General features: G+C 44.5%; 2 protein-coding genes across 4 annotated transcripts; both read right to left on the minus strand.

Annotated features, from left to right (window-relative positions):
• Positions 1-511: 511 nt before the first annotated feature.
• On the minus strand, positions 512-12,639 carry jade3 (jade family PHD finger 3). Of its 3 annotated transcripts, none has more exons than XM_046851400.1 (13): positions 12,366-12,639; positions 11,108-11,213; positions 8,256-8,324; positions 7,711-7,770; positions 7,548-7,627; positions 7,280-7,437; positions 6,787-6,977; positions 6,491-6,702; positions 2,961-3,128; positions 2,750-2,866; positions 2,210-2,668; positions 2,009-2,126; positions 512-1,624 (listed from the first exon to the last, which is right to left on the minus strand). In XM_046851400.1, the coding sequence occupies exons 4-13, from the start codon at positions 7,757-7,759 to the stop codon at positions 840-842; spliced, it is 2,337 nt and encodes a 778-aa protein (XP_046707356.1). In that variant the 5' UTR covers positions 7,760-7,770; positions 8,256-8,324; positions 11,108-11,213; positions 12,366-12,639; the 3' UTR covers positions 512-839. The 3 variants fall into 3 exon arrangements, with proteins under 3 accessions (XP_046707356.1, XP_046707347.1, XP_046707337.1); XM_046851391.1 differs by having other exon boundaries at positions 11,094-11,213; XM_046851381.1 differs by lacking the exon at positions 11,108-11,213 and having other exon boundaries at positions 12,366-12,638.
• Positions 12,640-14,451: 1,812 nt separating this feature from the next.
• Positions 14,452-23,245, minus strand: rp2 (RP2 activator of ARL3 GTPase). The gene is made up of 5 exons (XM_046859908.1): positions 22,940-23,245; positions 20,580-21,248; positions 17,104-17,218; positions 16,406-16,491; positions 14,452-15,649 (listed from the first exon to the last, which is right to left on the minus strand). Exons 1-5 carry the CDS (start codon positions 23,084-23,086, stop codon positions 15,566-15,568), a joined length of 1,101 nt encoding a protein of 366 aa, XP_046715864.1. The 5' UTR covers positions 23,087-23,245; the 3' UTR covers positions 14,452-15,565.
• Positions 23,246-23,597: the final 352 nt, after the last annotated feature.

A 23,597-nucleotide genomic window follows, 5' to 3' on the forward strand; every position in this document is an offset into this window, starting at 1 on the left:
CGAATGAGAAAAAACTAAACAAAAAAAAACCACCCATTTGGATCAGTACAGAGACGTGAAGCAATGAAGACATGGCATGTGCAAGTGGAGACGTCACGTTGGTCGATTTATCTTTCATACGACAAACGTGGATTTAATCAAATATCTCATTTATTTCTAAAAAATAGAGTAAAATGGTCGAAAAAGCAACACAATGATCTCTCTCTCTCTCTCTCGCTCATGATTGAAACCCTAACACTGAAATCACGCGCCACACCGCACCCTAGTGGCCACATAGTGCTATAGCACAGAACACGTTTTTTTTTACGTCATCGACAGATTCATTTTGAAAATATAGCACTGTTTATAAAACTAAATCGACTCTCAATCATCACATACACTTTGAAAAACAACGCTTACGGGAAAACCGAGCTTCGGCTACTCGCAGGACACACTGGGGTTTTCGTGTCACATGGATCAGACAAGCATGCGAACGTCTGAGAAAGAGAGAGACGGCTCTGGGGTATCGGACTCGGTGTTGTTCTTATGCCTTTATTGATTTGCATAACCATAAGAATGTTTTGGAGGACGCAGAAAAATCGAATATACACACAGTACACAACCTAAAATCGTTTTATGACATATATACAGAAACACCGCTAGACGGTCTGAAGATGAGACGGTCCTTCTGTAGTTTATAAGGCAGCTCCGATACGATGGACGTTCTAAAATCCACCATGCCACGTTTTCTCTCCCAGGCCTTGGACCGGGCGTAACCGGGGATCGCCCCGCCCGTGGTGCGCGGCAGTGCTTTATGTTAGCAGTCGGTTGGAGATTTTTGTTTCCCACATTGCATCTCGTCACCTTTGAACGTTATTCCTGGAACCTAAAGAAACGTTCCCTCGAGTTCCTCCGCGTCCGTAAGCACCGGCGGGACTCCTGTCGCTCAACCCTCTCCCTGCTTTCCTATGCGGCTTGCCTTTGGCTTCGGATTCAGAATCGCTGAGCTCCAGGTCGGGGCAGTACCCGTCACTCTCCTGGTACCCTCTGCCGCTCTTTGGTGCTCGTTCGTCACAGTTCGTCCGTTCTTTGTTTTTATGCACATTTTTGTTAGCGCTCCAGAGATCCGCCGTAGTCCGTACCAAGCTCACGGTGGCTTCTTTTAACGTTCTGCTGAGCTGGTCCATAGTGGATTTATGAAGCGAGCCCGCTTGACTTTTCCCCGGATGCTTCTCGGACCCGGATCCCGGTTCGGGCGAAGTCAGGAGGCAGGGGGGGTTCCTCTGAACCGCGGGTTTCTCCGCGATGCCGTTGGACTTGAGCGAATGCTGGTGAGGTCGGTCCGGCTCGGGTTTGGCCGAGTGACCGTGTAGAGCGGCGTGCAGGGCCAGAGGTTTCCCCGTCGGCTTGGTGACAGGGACGACGCCGTTGGTCCGATCGTCCCGGGGCGCTCGGGTGTGCTGGAGCTGAGGTTTGCCCTGCCCCATCCCGGCCCCGCCCACGTCATACACGTTACCGCTGTTATCCGGGCAAAGGGGCCCGTTTCCCGACTTGGTGCTGGTTTTGCTTTTGATTTTGAGTTTGATGGTGATCCGAGGAGGAGGTGGAAAGATCAGGTTCTCCACGTTGGAGGACACCGGAAGTTCTGTGGACATTGGAAACACGGATTTAAAAAAAATACATATTACCGAATGAATTCCCCTTTATACACGTCTCCATAGGCGTGTCCTGAGAGTCACATAGAATACAGATTAACATGGCAGATGTAGAGCTGTAACTTCCTGCAGACACAACAGGAAAAGAACGTCTGGTTCTTTTTGAACTACAAAAGGCGTGTGTGTGCGTGAAAAGGCTACGCGTTAGAAATCAGAAGACACTTAAATTAATTATTTCATAAAACGGAAACAGAAATAAACCGGAACTTTCTGCACCATATTGAACTGCAGAGCATCGGATTTTTTCCACTGCATCGTATTGAAGTGAATCGAAATCAGAATAATGATGCTACACCAAAACCCTTTCTTCTTACCTCCAGCTTGTTCCTGGTTCATGAGTTTGACGTGAAGGTTGAAGATCTGCTCCTGGACTTTGCTCTGAGACAATTTCAACTTCTCTCTCCGACTCACCATGTAGCACAGATTCCTCACCTGTGAAAACAAAAACCAAATTAAAATCCAAATCGTACGAAGGCTCTGGTGGCTCTGGTGAACGGCGACGACGAGACACTAACCCTCTCCAGGTCTTGTCGGAGGTGCATGAACATGCGCATGCGCGTGTGTATGCTGTCCTCCTGCGGCTGCTTCAGCAGGTTCTCCTCATCTTCTTTAGGAGGCAGGAGAGCTTTGTTAAAGCTGCTCTTCCGCTTCAGCTTCCAGTACTGGTAGATGAAGTCGAGCAGGTGGACCGGCAGCCCGAGCTCCTGCGCCACCTCATCCGGCTGCACCAGCTTGTAGAACTCTTCCTCCAGCTCTTGGAGCTTCTGCGCTCTCAGGCCCACCTTCTCCGTCTCTGTCGGCGCTTTGTGTCGAGCCGGGCTCAGACCAGGTTCGGACGATTTGGGCTTGCTGTGCTTCAGGCAGTAGGATTTGAACTTGACCTCGTCTCCTTCGTCCAGGATGGTCTTCATCTCCAGGTTGTGTTCGAAGGCGCAGGTGACGTGGAAAGGGATGGTGCAGTTTTTCACCGAACACTGCAGAGAAGAATCAGGGAGGAGAATGAGGAGGCGAAGAGGATACGGAATGTGTTGTCAGGACGTCACGTCACGTCTTACCTGTATGCAGGCCCCGGTTTTGATCTTGCACAGGCTGCAGATGAGAGACCAGCGGCTGGGCGGAATGTGAGACAGTTTAGTGATGGGCTCCATCCTCTCTGGACATGCGATGCTCACCTACACACACACACGACGAGACTTCAGGGTTTAACATCAGAACTCTACAGTGCCCAAGATGTATTATGTGGATTTTTCTAGAATCCGATCGTACCTCTGGGATCCAGAGAGCGCAGCTGACGTGTGCCCACTTGGTCCCGGCTCGCGTGGCCTTCATCGCTCCTCCTTTATTAGGACACAGTATACACTGCGGCTTGATGCCCAGTACACAGGTCCTGCACAGCCAGTTTCCGTCTGGAACTTTCACGATGCCGTAACAAGCCTAGAATAAATGCACACATGTAACAATTAATGCACAAAAATTTATCAGAACCCGCTCTAGTGTCTAGAAGTCGACTGATACCGACAGATATGTTGGATCGTACTTGCAGATAACTGATTAAACAACTACAAAAACAGCATGTTCTGTCAGTGACTCGCCTCTAGAGGCCGCTCTCTCGTACTGTATGAAGCAACGCAGAAAAACTCGGTATTTATTAGAATTTTTGTAGACAATGAATATTCAAGGTTTTTATTAAATGTAATACTCTGTTATTACCCCGTATATCAGTCAATCCATCCATCTTTCTGGCAAACAATCCATCATTCAACCCCTCCAATCAATATATCCAACCATCAATCAATTCATCAATCCATCCATCCATTAATCCATCTAGCAAACTATAAATGCATGAATCAGCAAACAATCCATCCATCATTCAGTCAACCAATCCATCCTTTCATCCATCTATCCAACAATCCATTAATCTGATTTATCCATCCATCTCCTAGCCCCTCTAATTAATCCAACTATCCATCCATCAATTCAACAACCCATCAATCAATCCGGCTCCTCAACACAGAGAACTGAACTGACACTCTCTCGTGCGCACACACACACACACACACACACCTATGTGTTACTGAACTGTTTATAACCTGAACTCAAACATACTCATTTCAATTCATACACATGCATGTCTTCAGCACTACCATATTACAGTAGAATCATAACTGTTTACTTGCTGTTTTGCACCTTTTAAATGCTGCTCCTGCTGTTTTGCACAACATTGTCTATGTTTACAAGTACACTCTTTATTGCACAGTGTACAGCGTTGTGTAGCTCTGTGTCTTGTTCTGTAGCTCTATGTTGAGTTATATAGTTCTGTCTTGTTGAGTAGCTCTGTGCTGTGTGATGGAGCTCTGTGTTGTGTGATGGAGCAGTATGGTGTGTGATGGAGCTCTGTGCAGTATGGTGTGTGATGGAGCTCTGTGCTGTGTGGTGTGTGATGGAGCTCTGTGCAGTATGGTGTGTGATGGAGCTCTGTGTTGTGCGATGGAGCAGTATGGTGTGTGATGGAGCTCTGTGCAGTATGGTGTGTGATGGAGCTCTGTGCAGTATGGTGTGTGATGGAGCTCTGTGCTGTGTGGTGTGTGATGGAGCTCTGTGCTGTGTGGTGTGTGATGGAGCTCTGTGCAGTGTGGTGTGTGATGGAGCTCTGTGCTGTGTGGTGTGTGATGGAGCTCTGTGCTGTGTGGTGTGTGATGGAGCTCTGTGCTGTGTGGTGTGTGATGGAGCTCTGTGCAGTGTGGTGTGTGATGGAGCTCTGTGCTGTGTGGTGTGTGATGGAGCTCTGTGTGTGTGTGTGATGGAGCTCTGTGTGTGTGTGTGTGATGGAGCTCTGTGCTGTGTGGTGTGTGATGGAGCTCTGTGCTGTGTGGTGTGTGATGGAGCTCTGTGCAGTATGGTGTGTGATGGAGCTCTGTGCTGTGTGGTGTGTGATGGAGCTCTGTGTTGTGTGATGGAGCTCTGTGTTGTGTGGTGTGTGATGGAGCTCTGTGCTGTGTGGTGTGTGATGGAGCTCTGTGCAGTATGGTGTGTGATGGAGCTCTGTGCAGTATGGTGTGTGATGGAGCTCTGTGCTGTGGTGTGTGATGGAGCTCTGTGCAGTATGGTGTGTGATGGAGCTCTGTGCAGTATGGTGTGTGATGGAGCTCTGTGTTGTGTGGTGTGTGATGGAGCTCTGTGCTGTGTGGTGTGTGATGGAGCTCTGTGCTGTGTGGTGTGTGATGGAGCTCTGTGCTGTGGTGTGTGATGGAGCTCTGTGCTGTGTGGTGTGTGATGGAGCTCTGTGCTGTGTGTGTGATGGAGCTCTGTGCTGTGGTGTGTGATGGAGCTCTGTGCTATGTGGTGTGTGATGGAGCTCTGTGCTGTGTGGTGTGTGATGGAGCTCTGTGCTGTGTGATGGAGCCTGTGCTGTGTGTGTGTGATGGAGCTCTGTGCTGTGTGGTGTGTGATGGAGCTCTGTGCTGTGTGGTGTGTGATGGAGCTCTGTGCTGTGTGTGTGTGATGGAGCTCTGTGTGTGTGTGATGGAGCTCTGTGTGGTGTGTGATGGAGCTCTGTGCTGTGTAATGTAGATCTATGCTGGGTGATGTAGCTCTATGGTGTGTGATGGAGCTCTGTGTTGTGTAATGTAGATCTATGCTGAGTGATGTAGCTCTATGGTGTGTGATGGAGCTCTGTGTTGTGTAATATAGATCTATGCTGAGTGATGTAGCTCTATGGTGTGTGATGGAGCTCTGTGTTGTGTGGTGTGTGATGGAGCTCTGTGCTGTGTGGTGTGTGATGGAGCTCTGTGCTGTGTGGTGTGTGATGGAGCTCTGTGTTGTGTAATGTAGATCTATGCTGGGTGATGGAGCTCTATGGTGTGTGATGGAGCTCTGTGTTGTGTAATGTAGATCTATGCTGAGTGATGTAGCTCTATGGTGTGTGATGGAGCTCTGTGTTGTGTAATGTAGATCTATGCTGAATGATGTAGCTCTATGGTGTGTGATGGAGCTCTATGCTGGGTGATGTAACTCTATGGTGTGTGATGGAGCTCTGTGTTGTGTGATGGAGCTCTATGGTGTGTGATGGAGCTCTGTGCTGTGTGGTGGAGCTCTGTGTTGTGTAATGTAGATCTATGCTGAGTGATGTAGCTCTATGGTGTGTGATGGAGCTCTGTGTTGTGTAATGTAGATCTATGCTGAGTGATGTAGCTCTATGGTGTGTGATGGAGCTCTGTGCTGTGTGGTGGAGCTCTGTGCTGTGTGGTGTGTGATGGAGCTCTGTGTTGTGTAATGTAGATCTATGCTGAGTGATGTAGCTCTATGGTGTGTGATGGAGCTCTATGCTGGGTGATGTAACTCTATGGTGTGTGATGGAGCTCTATGGCGTGTGATGGAGCTCTATGGTGTGTGATGGAGCTCTATGGTGTGTGATGGAGCTCTGTGTTGTGTAATGTAGATCTATGCTAGGTGATGTAGCTCTATGGTGTGTGATGGAGCTCTGTGTTGTGTGATGTAGACACCAGGGTTCTGGAGAAACTTGGTCTCATTTCACTGTATACTGCATCAACTATAGATGGTTAAAATGACAATAAAAGCTTCTTGACTCAATCCAATCCATCCATCAATCAATCAGCCAACCTTCCAAACAATCCATTCATCCAGCCGATCACATAAATCCATCCATTCATCAATCTATCCAGCTCCTGTCCAGAGAAAAGTATTTATACTCTATTATTTAGTTATTGATTTATCAATGTGGGACAATTAACACTCTGAAGAAGTGGTTTTATGTGTGTGTGTGTTTCAGCTCTGACCTGATGAACACAAATGTTGCACTTGTCACAGAAGACCATGTCGTTTCCCTCCTCGCTGTCGGGGGAACGACACACATCACAGATGACGTCCTCGTCGTACTCGATGCCCAGTCCTTCCTCCGTCTCGATGGCGTGGTTCATGTTTTCATGGCAGTTTCGTTCAAGAGCCTCCATCGTCCGCTCCATGGTCAACTCGTCCACCGTCCCTTCTCCTAATACAATCCAGATTGTTGAGTGACTTTAATGACTACATTCATGAATAATGGTGTGTGAAAGATATGAGGTAGGAAACTGACCCATGTGCAGCAGCTCCATGTTCAGGTGTCGCAGCCAGTACAGGTCCATGTCGTCCAGGTCGTACCTGCACATGGCCTCGGCCAGCTCCTTGATGTTCACGTATCCGGTCTCTGTACAGTCCTGACTCCAGCACTGGATGTACTTCCTTGGCCTGGAGAACAGGACCTCTTTCGGCTTCTCTGCCATGGTCCTGCAACACACAAACACAGTTCATTACACAAACAAATAAAAAAAAAGAAACAGAGAGAGAGAGAGAGAGAGAGAGAGAGAGACACAGACATACATACAGAGAGAGAGATAGAGAGAGAAAAGAGAAAAACAGAGAAAAGAGACAGAGAGACAGAGAGAGAGAGAGAAAAGAGACAGACATACATACAGAGAGAGAGAGAAACAGAGAGAGAGAGAGAGAGAGAGAGAGACAGACATACATACATACATACAGAGAGAGACACAAAGAGAGAGAGAGAGAGAGAGAGAGAAAGCACCACTGACCTGATGGAGGGATGAGGAATGGTATCAGGACTAGCCAGGACCTGCACTCCTTTCTCCCACTCCTGCCTCCAGGTATCAGCGAGAAGGTAATAGTCATCAGGAGAGATGTGGTGTGAATCTGGCAGCTTCATGGCACTGATCAGGTCTTTCCTGAACACCTGTGGGGACCACATACAGATCACCTCGTAACCATAACAACAAACAGCACATGAGGTCAGAATGAAGCAGAAATACTCCGGGACATGAGTGTGTCTCCCCGAGGTCTCACCTCCGCTGGCTTTTTCTGAGCCGAGGATGGAGTTCCTGCTTTACTGCCATACGGAGTCTTACAGAAGGACGTTGAAGGACCTGGAGGTGAGGAGTAGTTCATTAGTAGATCATACAGCTGTGTGTGTGTGTGTGTGTGTGGGTGTGTGTGTGTATACACTCACTCTCATTGTCTGAACTGTCACTACTGCTTGAAGTCCTGAGTCGTTTCATCCTGATGTATCCTGAGAGAGAGAGAGAGAGAGAGAGAGAGAGAGAGAGAGTCAAAAAGAGACAGTACAAATTGGAAAATAAAAGAAAAGATGGAGACAGAGAGACAAACAGAAAGAGAGAAACACAGAAAGAGAGAAACAGAGGCAGACAGAGAGAAAGAAACTAAAAGAAACAGAAAAATGCAGACAGACAAAAAAAAGAGACAAGCAGAGAGAGAGAACAGAGAGAGACAATGGGAAACAGAGAAAGAAAAGGAAACTAAGACAGCAGGAAAGATGCAGACAGAGACAGATAGGCAGAAAGAGAAAAAGAGACAGGCAGATAAAGCAGACAGACGACATACTCTCTGTCTGTCTCTAAAGGAGAGAGAAGCAGACAGACAGAGGAAAAAGAGAGGAGAGACACAGACAGAGAGAGAGAGACAAACAGACAAATGAGAGACAGACAGACAGACATAAATAGAGAGAGAGGAGAGACAGAGGTTTTTTTTTTTTACCATAAATTTTAAGTCATAGAGCGAGCTAGTGTTTTCTCTCAGCCTGTGTCCCTCATCCAAACCTCGTTCCTGTGAGAGAAACACACAAGAAGAGGTGAATCAGGAGAGAGAGATAGAGGGATGAAAAGATAAAAGGATAAAAGAACAGAGGCATGGATACCAGACACTTTTTTTCCACCTCTTCCTTCCCTTCACTTCTTTTTTCCTTCTCTCCACCTTTCTTCATTTTCTCTCTCCTTTCTACCCGCTTTGTTCTCTCTTTTCTTTACCCCCCTCCTTTCTACTCCTCTCCTTATTCTTGCTCTCTAATCTTTCTACCTCTCTTTTTTATCTCCTTCTTGTTCTTGCTTCTATTGCCACCGCGAAGTGAGGAAGAGAAGAAAGGAATGGAAATAAATTCTTCTCTTCCTCACTTCCTTCTTTTTCCCCCACTATGTTTGTTCTTTCTTTTTCTCCATATTCTCTCTTTCTCCCTGTTCACCTCTGACTTTCATCTTTCCACCTCGACATGTTGATCAAAACCTCTGTATTCACCACAGAAGTTCTACCACACGCAAAACGTCTCCATGGATCTCAGTCAGGTCTTTAGGAAATCACTACAGTAGCTGTTTTACTCCGGACAGAACTGGAATAACTTTATAATAATCTCCACTCCTCTGAGATGATGTTCCACTAGATTTTGTGGAGATTCATTTACCCACAAGGGTGTTAATTAAGTCAGGTGCTGCTGTAGGTGAGAAGGTGAGGTACAGTCAGCTTTTACATTGATTAATGTTCACTGGGGTTTGGAGCTCTATAGCAGGAGATCTTGCACTCCAAACCATGGAAAGCAGATCTTCATGGAGCTTCTTTGTGGTAACCATTTGAGGAAGAACCACATGTCCCTTTAGTGTAAATACAATTATAGTGTAAATACTACCGTATTTTTCAGACTATAAGCCGCTCCTTTTTTTTCATGTTTTGAAACCCGCGGCTTAAACAACGAAGCAGCTAATTTTTTTCCTGGGTTTTTCCCGGTTTCACAAACTTCAAGCCAAAAAAATGAACCCCATAACATTAGACCAATGACATTTCCGAACGGAAATGAAAAAACACACTTCACCTGTGTTCTGAGCTGCACGGCATCGGGAGAAAAAACTTCCACCGGTGGTGATTTTTAAATGCACGACGATGCCAAAAGGTAAACTCCAGAGAGAAATAGTTGTGAAAGGAAGGAGGAAGACAGTGAATAATGACTTTCTTGTTCGGCTACTGTTTAGATACAAGCCGTTGTAACGCGTTGAGTCTGGGTGAAGGGAGAGCTCACTAACTCCAGTTACAACAGAAATCATATAAGCACAGACAGGTTTCCAAAACTCCTGCTTTTTTATTATTCTTGGCAACAGCGTTACGGGTTTGTCAAAGAAACTTAGAAATGAGCATCAGAAAATAATGAGCACATAATCCTCAGTCTCACGCACACACACACACACACGCAGTAATACCGGAAGAATGCAGCGACGTGCTGTTCCCAAAATGCTGCTCTGCTCTTAAAGGAAGCGCAACATATTTCAACTGTTAAACCGTGTAACAGACACTGTCTTTCGGTAAAGCCTGTGTAAAGATCATTAGTTTCAGTGTAGACCTGCGGCTTATTTATGTTAAAAATAAAAATATTTGTAAAATTCAGTGGGTGCGCTTTATAGTCCGGATATTGGGTACACATTTGGGTGAGTGAGACGGGCAGGACGCCGGAGGAAGGCGGGCCGATCCGCGAGTGAGACGGGCAGGACGCCGGAGGAAGGCGGGCCGATCCGCGAGTGAGACGGGCAGGACGCCGGAGGAAGGCGGGCCGATCCGCGAGTGAGACGGGCAGGACCCCGGAGGAAGGCGGGCCGATCCGCGAATAAGACGGGCAGGACGCCGGAGGGAGGCGGGCCGATCCGCGAGTGAGACGGGCAGGACGCCGGAGGGAGGCGGGCCGATCCGCGAGTGAGACAGGCAGAACGCCGAAGGAACGAGTGTGTGGGTGAAGCCCCGGCTTGAGTACAGGATAAAAAAGCGCCAGTGTTAAAAATGAAAGTAAATAAGGAAAAATACTTGGTGAACTTTTGCCCGTCTCTCTTTCTTCCAGCGCAGAACCAGTGGAACAGATTTTATGGACTTTTTGAGCGAAATAAACCCCTTTACTGATTTCAAACCAAGCAAAGTAACACACATCTGCTTCGACACACGTGATTAAAACCGCGAGAATAACAGGGAAAAAACCTTCAGTAAAGGAGAGGAAAATCCCACAGGTGGTTTGCTGTCATTCTCCCTCCTGTACTCATGCTGTCTAACACTACCAAAGCCACAGGACATCCAGCATTCACAAGTCACATGTAATCAGGGATCACCTTATCCATCCATCCATCCATCCATCCATCCACTTAATTCCTACAATGTATAACCTACATATGATCTCCTGTACCTGTAGCTTTAACCCTGTACCTGTAGCTTTAACCCTGTACCTGTAGCTTTAACCCTGTACCCTGTAGCTTTAACCCTGTACCCTGTAGCTTTAATCCTGTACCTGTAGCTTTAACCCTGTACCTGTAGCTTTAACCCTGTACCCTGTAGCTTTAACCCTGTACCCTGTAGCTTTAACCCTGTACCTGTAGCTTTAACCCTGTACCCTGTAGCTTTAACCCTGTACCTGTAGCTTTAACCCTGTACCCTGTAGCTTTAATCCTGTACCTGTAGCTTTAACCCTGTACCCTGTAGCTTTAATCCTGTACCTGTAGCTTTAACCCTGTACCCTGTAGCTTTAATCCTGTACCTGTAGCTTTAACCCTGTACCCTGTAGCTTTAACCCTGTACCTGTAGCCCTGCACCTGTAGCGTTCTCTTGGCGTGTTCTTTGTTGTCAGTCTGCGTCACGGCGTCTGCGGTGTCGACAAGAAAACAACAGCGTTGCCACGACGACAGACAGTAGACAGTTCTACAAGATGGAGAAGGTCGTTTGAAAGGAAAGAAAACAAAAACAAAAGTTTTTGCAAAAGTTTTTCAGCTGAATGTTTGGAAAAACAAAGTGTCTGGATTCTGAGTGTGTGAAAAGATGTTCTTCATGCTGAGGGATGATGTTTCACTAAAAATACAGTGGCACATCTGGACAGTTATAGATTGGTTTGGTCAAAGGAAATCCTCATACATAACCAAGTTAGACACTAATGTAACATACACGTGTCTCTCAAAAACCTATAAAACACGCTGTTTCCACGGGGGAAACCCTCAGACACCGGAAACAGAGGCCCTGTTGGGAAAGCTTTCTATTCAAGAAAGAGGCGTGGTTTCCGGGGGTTCCTGTGGCTGAAATTTTTTACAATCGACTTCCTTTATTTGTTTTTGTTATTTTTAATGAGCTGCTTATTTCGGGTCAAATCAAACATTGATGTCCTAATAAGCTTTTTTTTATTACTATTAATGCGCATGCGTGTTAAAATTAGAAATCCTTTCAAACATGTTTTAACTTGTTCAAGTAAAATAAAGACTTGAACAGAAAATAAATGCTTAATCTAATGGTGTTTAATATGTTAAATGTTAAACGAGGCCACTTTGTGCGTGTATGTCGCTTTTATTTATGAATAGTTTGTGTGTAAGAAGCGTGACAGAGGCAGGCGCCATCTTGAACCCGGGTTGCCAGGTCAGTGTGAAATCCCTTTCATGTACGCTTGTCTCTAGACGCTTGGAAGCGTATTTTCTAATCCGTGCGATTAAAAAATGAATGAAATAAACACGGCAAAGTTCCGTGTTAGTGTTCACGTACAAAATAATGCCGACCAGAGGAACTCAGGTTGAATGCTAAGTCGTATGCTAATGCTAGCGCGGGATTTGATACGGCCTTGGCGCCAAACTCGAGCCGCCCGACCCGAGAGACAGCTACCGCCTGGATAAAGAGGGGGATATTTCAGTCTCTAAGAACATTGTCAGCATTATAGTTCTTATCTTATACAAATATGCTTCTTGTTGTGTTTTTAAACTCAATCTGTGTGTTCAAAGCATTTGGGAAGTGGAGCAGTGCGCACAGGGGCCTGGGGCAGCCTCAGAGCGCAGGGAAAACACCAGCAGTATTGTTCATACACCGGAGTCTTACCTTTACCCCTAAAACAGCTCGGATGAACTCAGCACGAATTCCGAATAGTTCTGGTCGCGTCCAGACGTTCAAATCCGTGTGTGTGGTTCAGATGGGTTCAGTTGTACAGCGTCAATACGCGGAAAAAAGCTGCAGTCTTCATTCCACCACCACACAACAGCACTATTGTACAGGCCGGGCCGCGGGGTCCTAAACTCCGCCTCTTCCATGGACATGCTGGCCTTCGTTATAAGGAAAGGGGTTTGGGAACGAGGCTTTTGTATTACAGTTCACCATTTTCACTCACTCACTCTCACACACACTCTCTTACACACTCTCTCTCTCTATCTCACTCACTCAAACACACACACTCACTTTCTTTCCCACACTCTCTCACTCTCTTACACACTCACTCACACACACTCACTTTCTTTCCCACACTCACACACACTCTCTCCCTCTCTCTCACACACTCACTCACTCACTCAAACACACACTCTCTCACTTTCTGTCACACTCTGTTTTAAAACTCCCCATTCACACACACTCCAAAACAGTTTTTTTTTTTATTAATTCCTCCCCATCCCAATGTTTACACACACCAAATCAGTTTTTTGTTGTCAAACTCCCAGTTCTCACACACCCAAAACTTTTGTTTTTTTTAAATAAAAAAATCACTACTGACCCTTCACACCGTGGACACAACATCTTTCAGCGCCTCCCTTCTGGAGGCGCTACAGAACTCTGTTCACCAAAACTGTCAGACACAGGAACTGTTTCTTCTCCCAGGCAATCAGACTCCGTACCATCTCACCATAAATATTCCCTGCTTCATATCATATCTATAAGCACTGCACTCAGAACTCTGCACTCAGTCATCACATCATCCGTATATGTTACACACTCTATTGCTGCTGTATTTTGTATAAAGTCCTAAATACTGTCCTTTACACTTCCATACACTCACTTTATATACATCACTGATCTGTCATATAACCTGTATCTCTATTTAATACTCATACTGTCTCTATCGTCTGTTAAGTCTCGTATAGTCCAGGCTGAATGTATAGTGTTATTTATGTCTGTATTTTCAGAGACTAACAGCTGGAAACAAATTCCTTGTGTGTCAACACACTTGGCCAATAAATCTGATTCTGATCAAACTCCCCGTTCACACACGAACACTCTCCGAACCAGTTTCTTTTACATCAAGCACCTTGTTTACGCACACAGTAAAAATTAGTTTATTTTCCATCAAACTCCCCGTTCTCTCTCTCTCACACGTACACACACACGTCATTCAAACCAGTTTCTTTTCCATCAAACTCCCCGTTCTCTCTTTCACACGTACACACACACACGTCCTTCAAACCAGTTTCTTTTCCATCAAACTCCCCATTGCCTCACACACTTCAAACCTACTTCTTTTGCATCAAATTTCTAGTTCTCACACACACTTTTTTTTTCCATTTAACTTACTTTATACACACACACAGACACACACACAGACACACACACACACACACACCAATCTCAGTGTTTCTTCCTTAATCAAACTCTGTGTGTTTTTAAATACACCACAAGACCCAAAGTATTGGGACACCCAAATTTTCCACTTTTCCCCAAACTGTTACCCTGAAGTTGAAGGCACACACTTGTACAGGACGTCTTTAGATGCAGTAGAACTTGAACTAGGAGCCCCAAACCTGTTCCAGCATGACAATACCCCTGTGCACAAAGCCAGCTCCACAAAGATCTGGGCTGGAGTGGGCGAACTCATGTTATCGACCTCTAACGCTCACGAACATGAAGGAATGCGATCGCTGACTGGACCCCAGTCCTCCATACCGCCTCACCTTCATCAGTACCTGACTTTACTAATCCTTGTGGCTGAAAGAGTCTCCACACAATCTAGTGCAACATCTTCCCAGAAGAATGGAGCATATTATAAGAGCAAATGAGACAAAATGTGTAATGAGATTAAAAAAACAAAAAAAAAAGGAAAAAGGGACATACAAATCTCACGCTCAGGTGTCTACAAACTTTTGATGTTATATTCTGTTATAATAATAATAATAATAATAATAATAATAACAACACCACATCATACAGTAATAAAACTCTATATTTTGATGAATCACAGTGTACATTCATTTCTACAAAACTGGCTCATACAAACAAGTACCAATAAAATACTACAATCTTTTTTTTTCCTCTGTACAAAACGAGCTGATTTTGGTCACAGCAGTTAAATGTATAAAAGAGAAGATGGAAAAGACACAGCTTTACAGAGCAGTACATTCACCTCCATCTGATTGGCAACACACACCAGCTTTAGATTTTCATTTCTATAAATAACTTGGATGATTTATCCTTACAGCAAATTTAGTGAATAAAGTGTCCAAGCAAAAAAAAAAGAAAAAACAGTATCCAGCATCAAAAAAAAAAAAAAGAAAATAGGATTATCTTTAAAAAAAATGTAAAAGATCGATGAGCTGCAAATACAGACAAATATCGAACTTATTTCCAGCATGGACCCACCACCCCCACACACACACACACACCCCCAGTGTGTTACAAAATTCAAGAAGGTTGTGATTAGAAACAGTATGAAAAACATCGAACCTGCAGAATAAACACACAGAATCTACAATTTAGCAGCAGTGACGGTTAAATACAACACGATACAGGGGTTTAAGCCGAGGGGTTTTCAATCATCTTGCTGTCAAGGAGACATTGTGATGTTTTAAATCGTCGTCTTTAGTCGGGTCAGGTTTATGGGATTGTCGGAAAGTGAATCAGACATGCGCTGGGCCGCTTTAAACCTCGGATACACACCGAATAATAATGTTTTATTATTTTATGTCTAAAATCAACGCCGAAAAAATACAAAAATTCTGGGTTTGATTTTCATTCCGGACCAATACCTACAGTAGAGCTACTAAAAATATTCAATAAATAATAAAATCATCACTTTCATTATCATCATTTGTGATATAACTCATCCTGACCCCAGGAGGTCCCCGGAATCCATTACTGAGAACCGCCGGTTTAAACCAACCTCTGAAGACGTGAGAGTTGCGTCCGCGTGGTCACGTTCGCGACTCGACCGTCGGCTCTAGGTCACTTTCAGTCTGTATCATCCAACAAACATGGGGGAAAAAGTGTGTGAAGAGGGGTGAAGAGGGGAGGGGGCGTGTTCGTTCATTCCGGGGGCGGGGTCACAGTCCCAGCTGCATATCAGCAAAGTTGAAAAAGTTCTCGACGTCCTGCGAGGCGGAAGTTTTGCTCTCAGAAACGAACACCTGTAAACAAAAAGAGCAAAAACACACACTGAAATAAACACTGATTTAAAATATAAAGAGAAATCATTATCCATTTAGGGTTACTTCACAGATTAGAGGCTTCACAATGCACCTTGAACTGGAGACTCCTTCCAAATATAATGCATCCGAGTGATTATTGACGAGTTGGCGTTTATTCTGCAGCTGTGTAACCATTTTATAAATAAATAAATATGTACGAGGTTTTATGAAAAAGCTTGGAGACTCGCTCTGGTCACTAGAAAGTACTTTATTTATCTACATTTCCACACCTTCAGAATAGTCCCCCTGCAGTTTGCGGACACCTGACTATAAGATCACTACGTGCTTCTTTTTGAACATCCAATACCATCCTCATTTGCTGTTATAATGAGCTCCACTCTCCTGAGAAGATGTTCCACTAGATTTTGTGGAGATTTGTAAAGATTTAGTTAAGTCAGGTACTGATGTAGGTGAGGTGAGGAAGCCTGGGGTGCAGCCAGCGCTCACATTTATCATCCGTTCTGGATCTTCCACTCCAAACCATGGAAAGAGGTTTGGGTCTCGTAATTCAACATGCTAAAAAACGCATACAATCGTGTCTCCGACTTTGTTGAAACAGTTCGAAGAACAACAAAATACGGCTGGGAAAAGTCAGCCGGGGTGTCCCAATACTTTTGGTTGAATAGGGTATATTGTAAAAAAAAAAAGCAGGTGGCGCGTGTTGATGACATCACATATTATACGATAAGTAGTTACCTTCGTTCCTTTGAACACCTCGTTAGCGATGATCCTGCAAGCTTCCACCACACCGTCTCCGTTCAGCTCGAGAGCCACGACGGGACCTTCGTGAGCGCACACACACACACACACACACACACACACACACACACACACACACACCGTTACACCACAACAGGAAACACAAAGGTCATGTTTAAGCAACAGTCTGACAAAAAAAAAATAACGCCTCCTGTGTGTGTGTGTGTGTGTGTGTATGAAAGGTTTATAAATCTTTTGGCACACTGACTTATGAAGGTGGCTGTTCTCCGAGACGCAGCCCTGTGCTGACAAAAACGCAGTGTGAGAAAAGGGTGAGAAGACGACTCGTCACGCAGATCTGCTGTGTGTGAACAGTTACTATAGAAACTATAAAGTACGCCGTCTGATGTATATTAAAACAACTCGTACCTTCCGACCAATCGGATTCGAGAATTCGGTCTCGATGATGCGAGACGATATATTTAGCCGCCAGCGCACGAAACTTGACCCACCCTTTTGTCCTGTAGCTCGATGACTCAAACTGTATGTGATCATGAGCTGAAACCTCGGACTTCCTGTTTCTCCGAGTGTCGCAGGGTTAAAGACTCACGGCTTAAAATTAAATCTCGAATACATGCGGGTTTTATTGCGGGTTTTGTTGTCATGGTAACAGAGACACGGAGGACGCCTCTGACCTTTAGCCGTCCACTCGGCGAGCTCCTCTGCGCTGGTCTGGAAAACCCTGCTCACGTCTTCGGGGCGCATGGACACCTCTTTGGTCTGGATCAGGACGAAGCCCTTGGTGGTCGCCTGCAGAAAACAAAACGAAAAGAACGCAAATCCTGAATGAGCACAAATCTCCACAAAATCTAGTGAACATCTTCCCAGACGACTGATATGTTGATATAATAATGACAAAGTGTAACCAACATTCTAGAAATGTCTGTACATCTATTTAAATCCAAAACACACCAAAATATCACATGCACATTAGTATTCAGACCCATTGCAACATTGGAATTGAGATCTCAGATGCCTCCCAATTCTATTGATCGTTCCTGAGATGTTTCTACACCTTGACTAGAGTCCACCTGTGGAAGATGTAATTAATTGAACATGAATTTGGAAAGGCACACATCTCTCTATCGAAGGCCACATCTGACGATGCAAATCGGAGCCAAAACCAAGCTACGAGGTCAAGGGAACTGCCTGCAGAGCGAACAAGAACCTGATGTTCGGTCTGACTGAGCTGTGGAGTGGACATGGGACAAAGTTCCAGGAGGAGAACCATCACTGCAGCCCTCTAGTGATCTGGGCTTTATGGCAAAACGGCTAAACGGAAGCATTTTCTCCATGCAAAAATCTATGGAAGCTCACTGAATCACTCTCGGACTGCGTGGAAGATTCTCTGGTCTGATGAAACCAAGATTGGCCTCAATTGTAAACGTTATATCTATTAAAAAAAAACAGGCACGGCTCATCACCTGCCCAAAACCATCTTACAGTTTTTTCTACAGCAGGGGTTTGAGGGCAACTGGTCAGGGTTGAGGGGAAGCTGACTGGAGTAAAGTGCAGAGATCTCCTCAATAGAAACCTGTTCCACAGCGCTCAGGAACTCTGGGCCGGAGGTTCACCTGGATATGACAACAACCCTAAAACACACAGCCAAAAACACACAGGGACGACTTTGTCCCAGCCAGAGCCCTGACTTCAACCCTGATGAATATCTCTGGAGAGACCTGGAAGTGATTAAAAGTCCACCGACTGTCTCCATCCAACCTTGAGAAGATTTGCCCTGAAGAATAACAGAAAATCCCTCGATCCAGGTGCGCAAAGCTTGTTGCATCAAACCCAAAAAAAACCAACAAAAAAAAAAAAACTGTTAAAAGGCTGCAATTGTCTCCAAAGGTGCTTTAACCAAGTACAGCATCTGAATACTTATGGATGTGATATCTCAATATAATATAAGAACGTCCGCTTGAGGAGTACAGGGTCAACCAGCAGCCAAAAAAAGGGTCCCAAGTCATTCAGGGCACGAGAGCATTTTATATTCAACGCAACAAAGAAGACTGTAACCTGGAAGTTATTTAAAGCTGAGTTTGTGTGGGAAGGAAGTGCCACAGTGATGCACGTGTAAATAAAACGCACTGGAGTCACAGATGAAGGCGAAACGTCAGCACGGTGAGTAAAAACCCTATAATCCTAATGTGAGAATTGTGTAGTTTAATAAAGTGTTATTGTTAAACTGTATCTGTTCAATCTCGCTGTGTTTCTCCGTTTTAGTCTTTTTACAGCGTTCGTCTGCTACAATTAACGTATCTGTCGTGAAATTTCACGTGCCATTTTTATTGTTTGTATATTTGAATTTATGCATATATCATTTAATTATTATACAGAATTTAATTGATTATATATTCTATATGAGTATATCTTCACAAATTAACAAAATGTCTCTTTATTTTCAACAAAAACTGTCAAAACAATGTTGTATTATATTTTATATTGATTATTTTAGGCACCGTTGTCCTCTTGCCCTCGCAAAATACAATACAAATGTTAATTTATGCAAATTGCTTCACCTTTCATACTTAAATGCTGGGTTTTTTTTGTGTTTTACAGAAAGAAACGACGCAGCACGAGTGAATTTGTTCGAAGGAGAAATCCCCCGTGAACTCGTCAACAAGCAGCATTAAGCTTTAAAATGTTTAAATTAATGATAGTTAAACTCACGATGTGGCTTTTGGCTTTTTTAAAGTACACTTTTATATATAAATACCTTGAATTAGCGTTTTATATAGTTATAATATACAATACATTTGATTTTTAAAATGTCTTTAAAAAAAAACAATGAATCGATTAATCTGGGGGAGGGGATCATTCAATTAATCCATTATAAAAATAATCGTTGGTTGCAGCCCTATTAAAAAAAAAAGAATGAAAAGTAGGAACTTCTGCTGCAGAATCCTGCCTGACCTGAAAGTGTGTTCTTTTCTTACCCAACTGAATGTAGTGTTAAAGAGAACTTCTAGTGTAAAGGAAACGAAGCAGTTTCGGTTTCTACCATAACTGATATTATCAGTTATATTGCCAAAGCTCAGGTATGGAAACGAAGATAAACAACACTAGAGTGAAGGAACTGTAGTTTTGTGTCGTCCCTCTTCTGCCCCTATTTCTCTCCCTATACCACCTCTTTTAAGGGGTGGCATAAGAATAACGAGCAGTGACAATGTCCTCGTATGGATTGTGTGTATTTAAGGAATGATCTATATATTGGGTGTATACACTGAAACACAGTCGTATAGATTATTATTATATATTGAATGGGTTTGATTCGCTAAAACAAATCGGTTCATGAGAGTCGTTTGTTCGGACTGCGCTTTAACAGAAAGATGTGATTTCTTTCTTTTATTTACGGGTATTTTTTTTTTCGGTCGAGGAAAATTATTACATTGATTTTTTTTTTGTAAACATTGGGATACCAGTGCTGGGGTGGCAATGCTTTTTCTTAGGCTGGCGGTTGCCACCCTAGACCAGGGTGGACAGGGGTGGCAACTGCCAGCCTAAAAAAAAAAAGAGAAAAAGCTAATGCAGACCTGCCTCTGCCCCCTCCCCATTCTGTCTTTCTGACACTCCATCCATCTCTCTCTCTCTCTCTCTCTCTCTGTGTTAAATAGAGGAAACTGATTTTAGTTCCCAGCGTGGCTAAAAATAAGATACTACAGCACCAATATGACGCCAGTCATGTTTGTTAATCCGGGACGTTTTGATGAACGAGAGAAAGGGGAAGTTCGAGAAGTTCCTCAGAGGAACACGGAGCATGTGATCAGATTGCGAGTTAAGATGCGCTAAAAAAAACCGCGAAGGAACTGAGTTTTTTTTTTACTTCAACTGAATTCTTTCTATCAAACACGAAGAATGAAAACCGATTCATCAATATACACTGTGTGGCCAAAAGTATTGTTCCGTCCCCCAAAAAGGTTTTAAACTCATTTAGCAGCATAAAAACGTTCCCATTATAAACTATTATAACTGTGTTTTTTACTTTTATGGCGATTTGTGGGCGGGGCCATATGCAAATGAGCTATCAGGGATACTTGAAAAGGCTGAAAGGCTGAAACTGACACGATAAATAAAGTGAATCACGTGGGTTGATCGCTCCGTCTCCACTTACCTCATCGATGAGCTTGCGAGCGTTGGCCGTGGTGTAATCCCCAGCGAAGAAGACGAACAAGCAGGACTCCTCGCTCTCCTTCCTCCTGCCTCCTTTGGTCAAAGGAACGATGCTGCGGTTCTTATCGGTGGAAACGCGAACGGCCTTAAACTCCGACTCGGGATCCGGAAGAGGAACGTGATCCGACACGGCGACGTCCTCTGCCATTAGGCTCCAGTTGTTCTCTCCCGAGACGGGCGTGAAGTCGTGCACGTTGCTCCAGTTGTTGTTGAAGATGCTCAGCCCGGCGTCCTTGAAGTGGAACGCCAGCTCGGGGTAATAGTACTGAAAACATCCGAACTTCATCCCGGTCGAAGACTCGATGATGGGTTGCGTGGCGCAGCACAGGAACACCTCCATTTTCTTGCAGTCCCTCGTGCGGAACTGTTGGCACGCCACGACGCACTTCACGTCTTTGCAGTCCCGGAAGAAGACGCTGCCTTTGGCGGGGCCGAGAACGATGCGGCAGTTGACGCAGTCGTCGATGGTGACCGTGGCAGAGTGGTCGAACACGTAGATGTCGCAGTTCTCGCATTCCTGGATGACGAACTGCTGACCATTCAGCGTCGAGGGCAGACGTCCTACAGTGGTGTCCTTCAACCCGCTCAGCGTGAAGTCTTTTGGATCGACCTGCATGACGAGGAGAGACAGATACGCTCAGTCAGTCTGCAGCGTCGCACTAAACATACAACCTTGTCTGCAGAGAAACGAGAGCCAGAGCTTCCTAAAACTGACTAAAATCAGAAATGCACTGTACCGCCAAAAGTTTGTGGACACCTGACCATAAGGTTGCTGTGTGCCTCTTTTTGAACATTTGAAGATCTTCCATTCCAACCTCATGGAAAGAATAACTATATAGAGCTGGCATCGTGCACTTTGTGTCACGCTGGAGCAGGTTCGGATCTCCTAATACATGTGACAGGAACATTTCACACTACCAAACACATCCAAAGACGTCCTACAGAACTTTATGTTAGAAGTTTTGATGAAAGTTAGTGTTAGAAGACTAAATATCACAGTATATTTGGCCCACAGGTCATCAAGTTTACATCATCGGGGTTCTGGAAGACAAATACGTGGACGTTATTTTCATTAGGGGGCCAAGCACCGACAACGAAACGCACCTTATATGAACCTTTTTCACCGTATTAATGTTTTACTTCTACAATGGAGGTCCATGGAGGGCTGTCGTATGAAATCTGGACATCAGCTACCTACACAACCAATTTGTTGTACATCGTTCAAGCACTCTAGCGCCACCAACAGGAAAAAAATTTAAAAATAAGATTGAAACGAGCAGAATTTGTATTTTGCTTTGTTTTTGGTTTTTTTACGAGGACAATTGGTGAAGAACGCAGGAACTCGGCATGAGATCACCAGGCAGAAAGTGAGGCGACATCTGAGCAACAACTTGAGATACTGACATCATCCTTATCATCATCCTATTACCTCCATGAGAGCGGAGATGATGGTTCTTCTCCAGATTGGTGATAAGTGGGACTGAAAAGTGCCAAGAGTTTGAGGCTGTTTATCTTATTTTATGAATGATATTAATATCTAATAGTTATTCAGGTGGGATTTTATTTACTTTCTAACCACCTCCATTTCCAAACAGTGATCCACAGGGTCTGGACCATGACTGACCCAAACCTTATAAAAAAAACACCGGTTTTTAGAATAGGTTGTCTCATACAATTAGAAATGGTTTGACCAGGTATTTTCTAGAACCTTCCACAAATCAGGTCATGCTGAAAAACTGCTTATGAGCCTTTAATAACGTGGAGCTTCGCTTCTCCTCGTCCTGCTGTTATTAAGGCTCATTAGGAGGCGTGTGTTTTGAACACAAGAGGCCTCATGTTGACAATTAGTGCCTTCTATTTTTAGACAGATTAAACAGGAGGTTCCTTATCCCTCTCTTTCTCTCCATCTCTCTCTCTCTCTCTCTCCATCGCTCTCTCTCTCTCTCTCCCTCTTCCCATCTCTCTCTCTTCATCTCTTTCTCCTGCTATTTCCCTCTCTTTCTCTCCATCTCTCTCTCTCTCCATCTCTCTCTCTCTCTCTCCTCTTCCCATCTCTCAATCTCTTCATCTCTTTCTCCCGCTATCTCTCTCCATCTCTCTCTTTCCTCTCTCTCTCTCCTCCCCATCTCCATTTCTTTCTCTCTCTCTCTCTCTCTCTCTCTCTCCTCCATCTCTCTCTCTCCCGCTATATATCTATCTCTTTCTCTCCTCTCTCTTTCTCTCCATCTCTCGCTCCATCTCTCTCCCTCTCTCTCTTTCTCTCTCTCTCTCCCTCTCTCTTTCTCTCTCTCTATCTCTCACCTTCTCCCGTTTGTCCCAGCTGTACTGTTTGGGTTCCTCCTGGTTACCGCTGGCGTTGTTGGGTTCAGCCGCGGTCTTGCTCGTTGACACCTCCGGGTTTTTATCCGGGGATTTTCTCCTTGACTTTTTGGAGAAAAAACACCCCATATCTTATTTAAAACAACCGAATGAATTAAAACAAAACAAAAAATACAAATAATAATAAACCCCAAAAACGGCGCACCGAGCGCGTGATCCTGCTCTTAACAAATCACTCACGCCTGTACAAACACATCCACTTCCTGTTTCCTGTCCGTCTCCCATGAGGCCGCCCAATCGCCGGCCACCTAGCGCTCGCGCACAGCGCTCGGCCAATCACAATCGCAGGCTAAGGGTTCGACCTGTTTCGGTTGATTTGCATATTAACATAATAAATGAGAAAGAAATTTGCATAGGGTGATTCAATCGTTTAGACATTGACACGAGATTCCGGTTAATGAAATCAGGATCGACTTTATTGCTCTTTTTCTAGCCTGCATTTTTTTATTCAATTCTAAATTAATTCCTTTATCCTGGTCAGGGTCACACTGCACCCTGCACCTCACATCATATTTATATTTTAACACTAAATCATGTCACAATGTTGTTTTCTAATGAATGTATCCAGGATGAACATCAA

The sequence above is a fragment of the Silurus meridionalis genome, chromosome 1, assembly GCF_014805685.1.
Source record: "Silurus meridionalis isolate SWU-2019-XX chromosome 1, ASM1480568v1, whole genome shotgun sequence".
NCBI classification, from domain to species: domain Eukaryota; kingdom Metazoa; phylum Chordata; class Actinopteri; order Siluriformes; family Siluridae; genus Silurus; species Silurus meridionalis.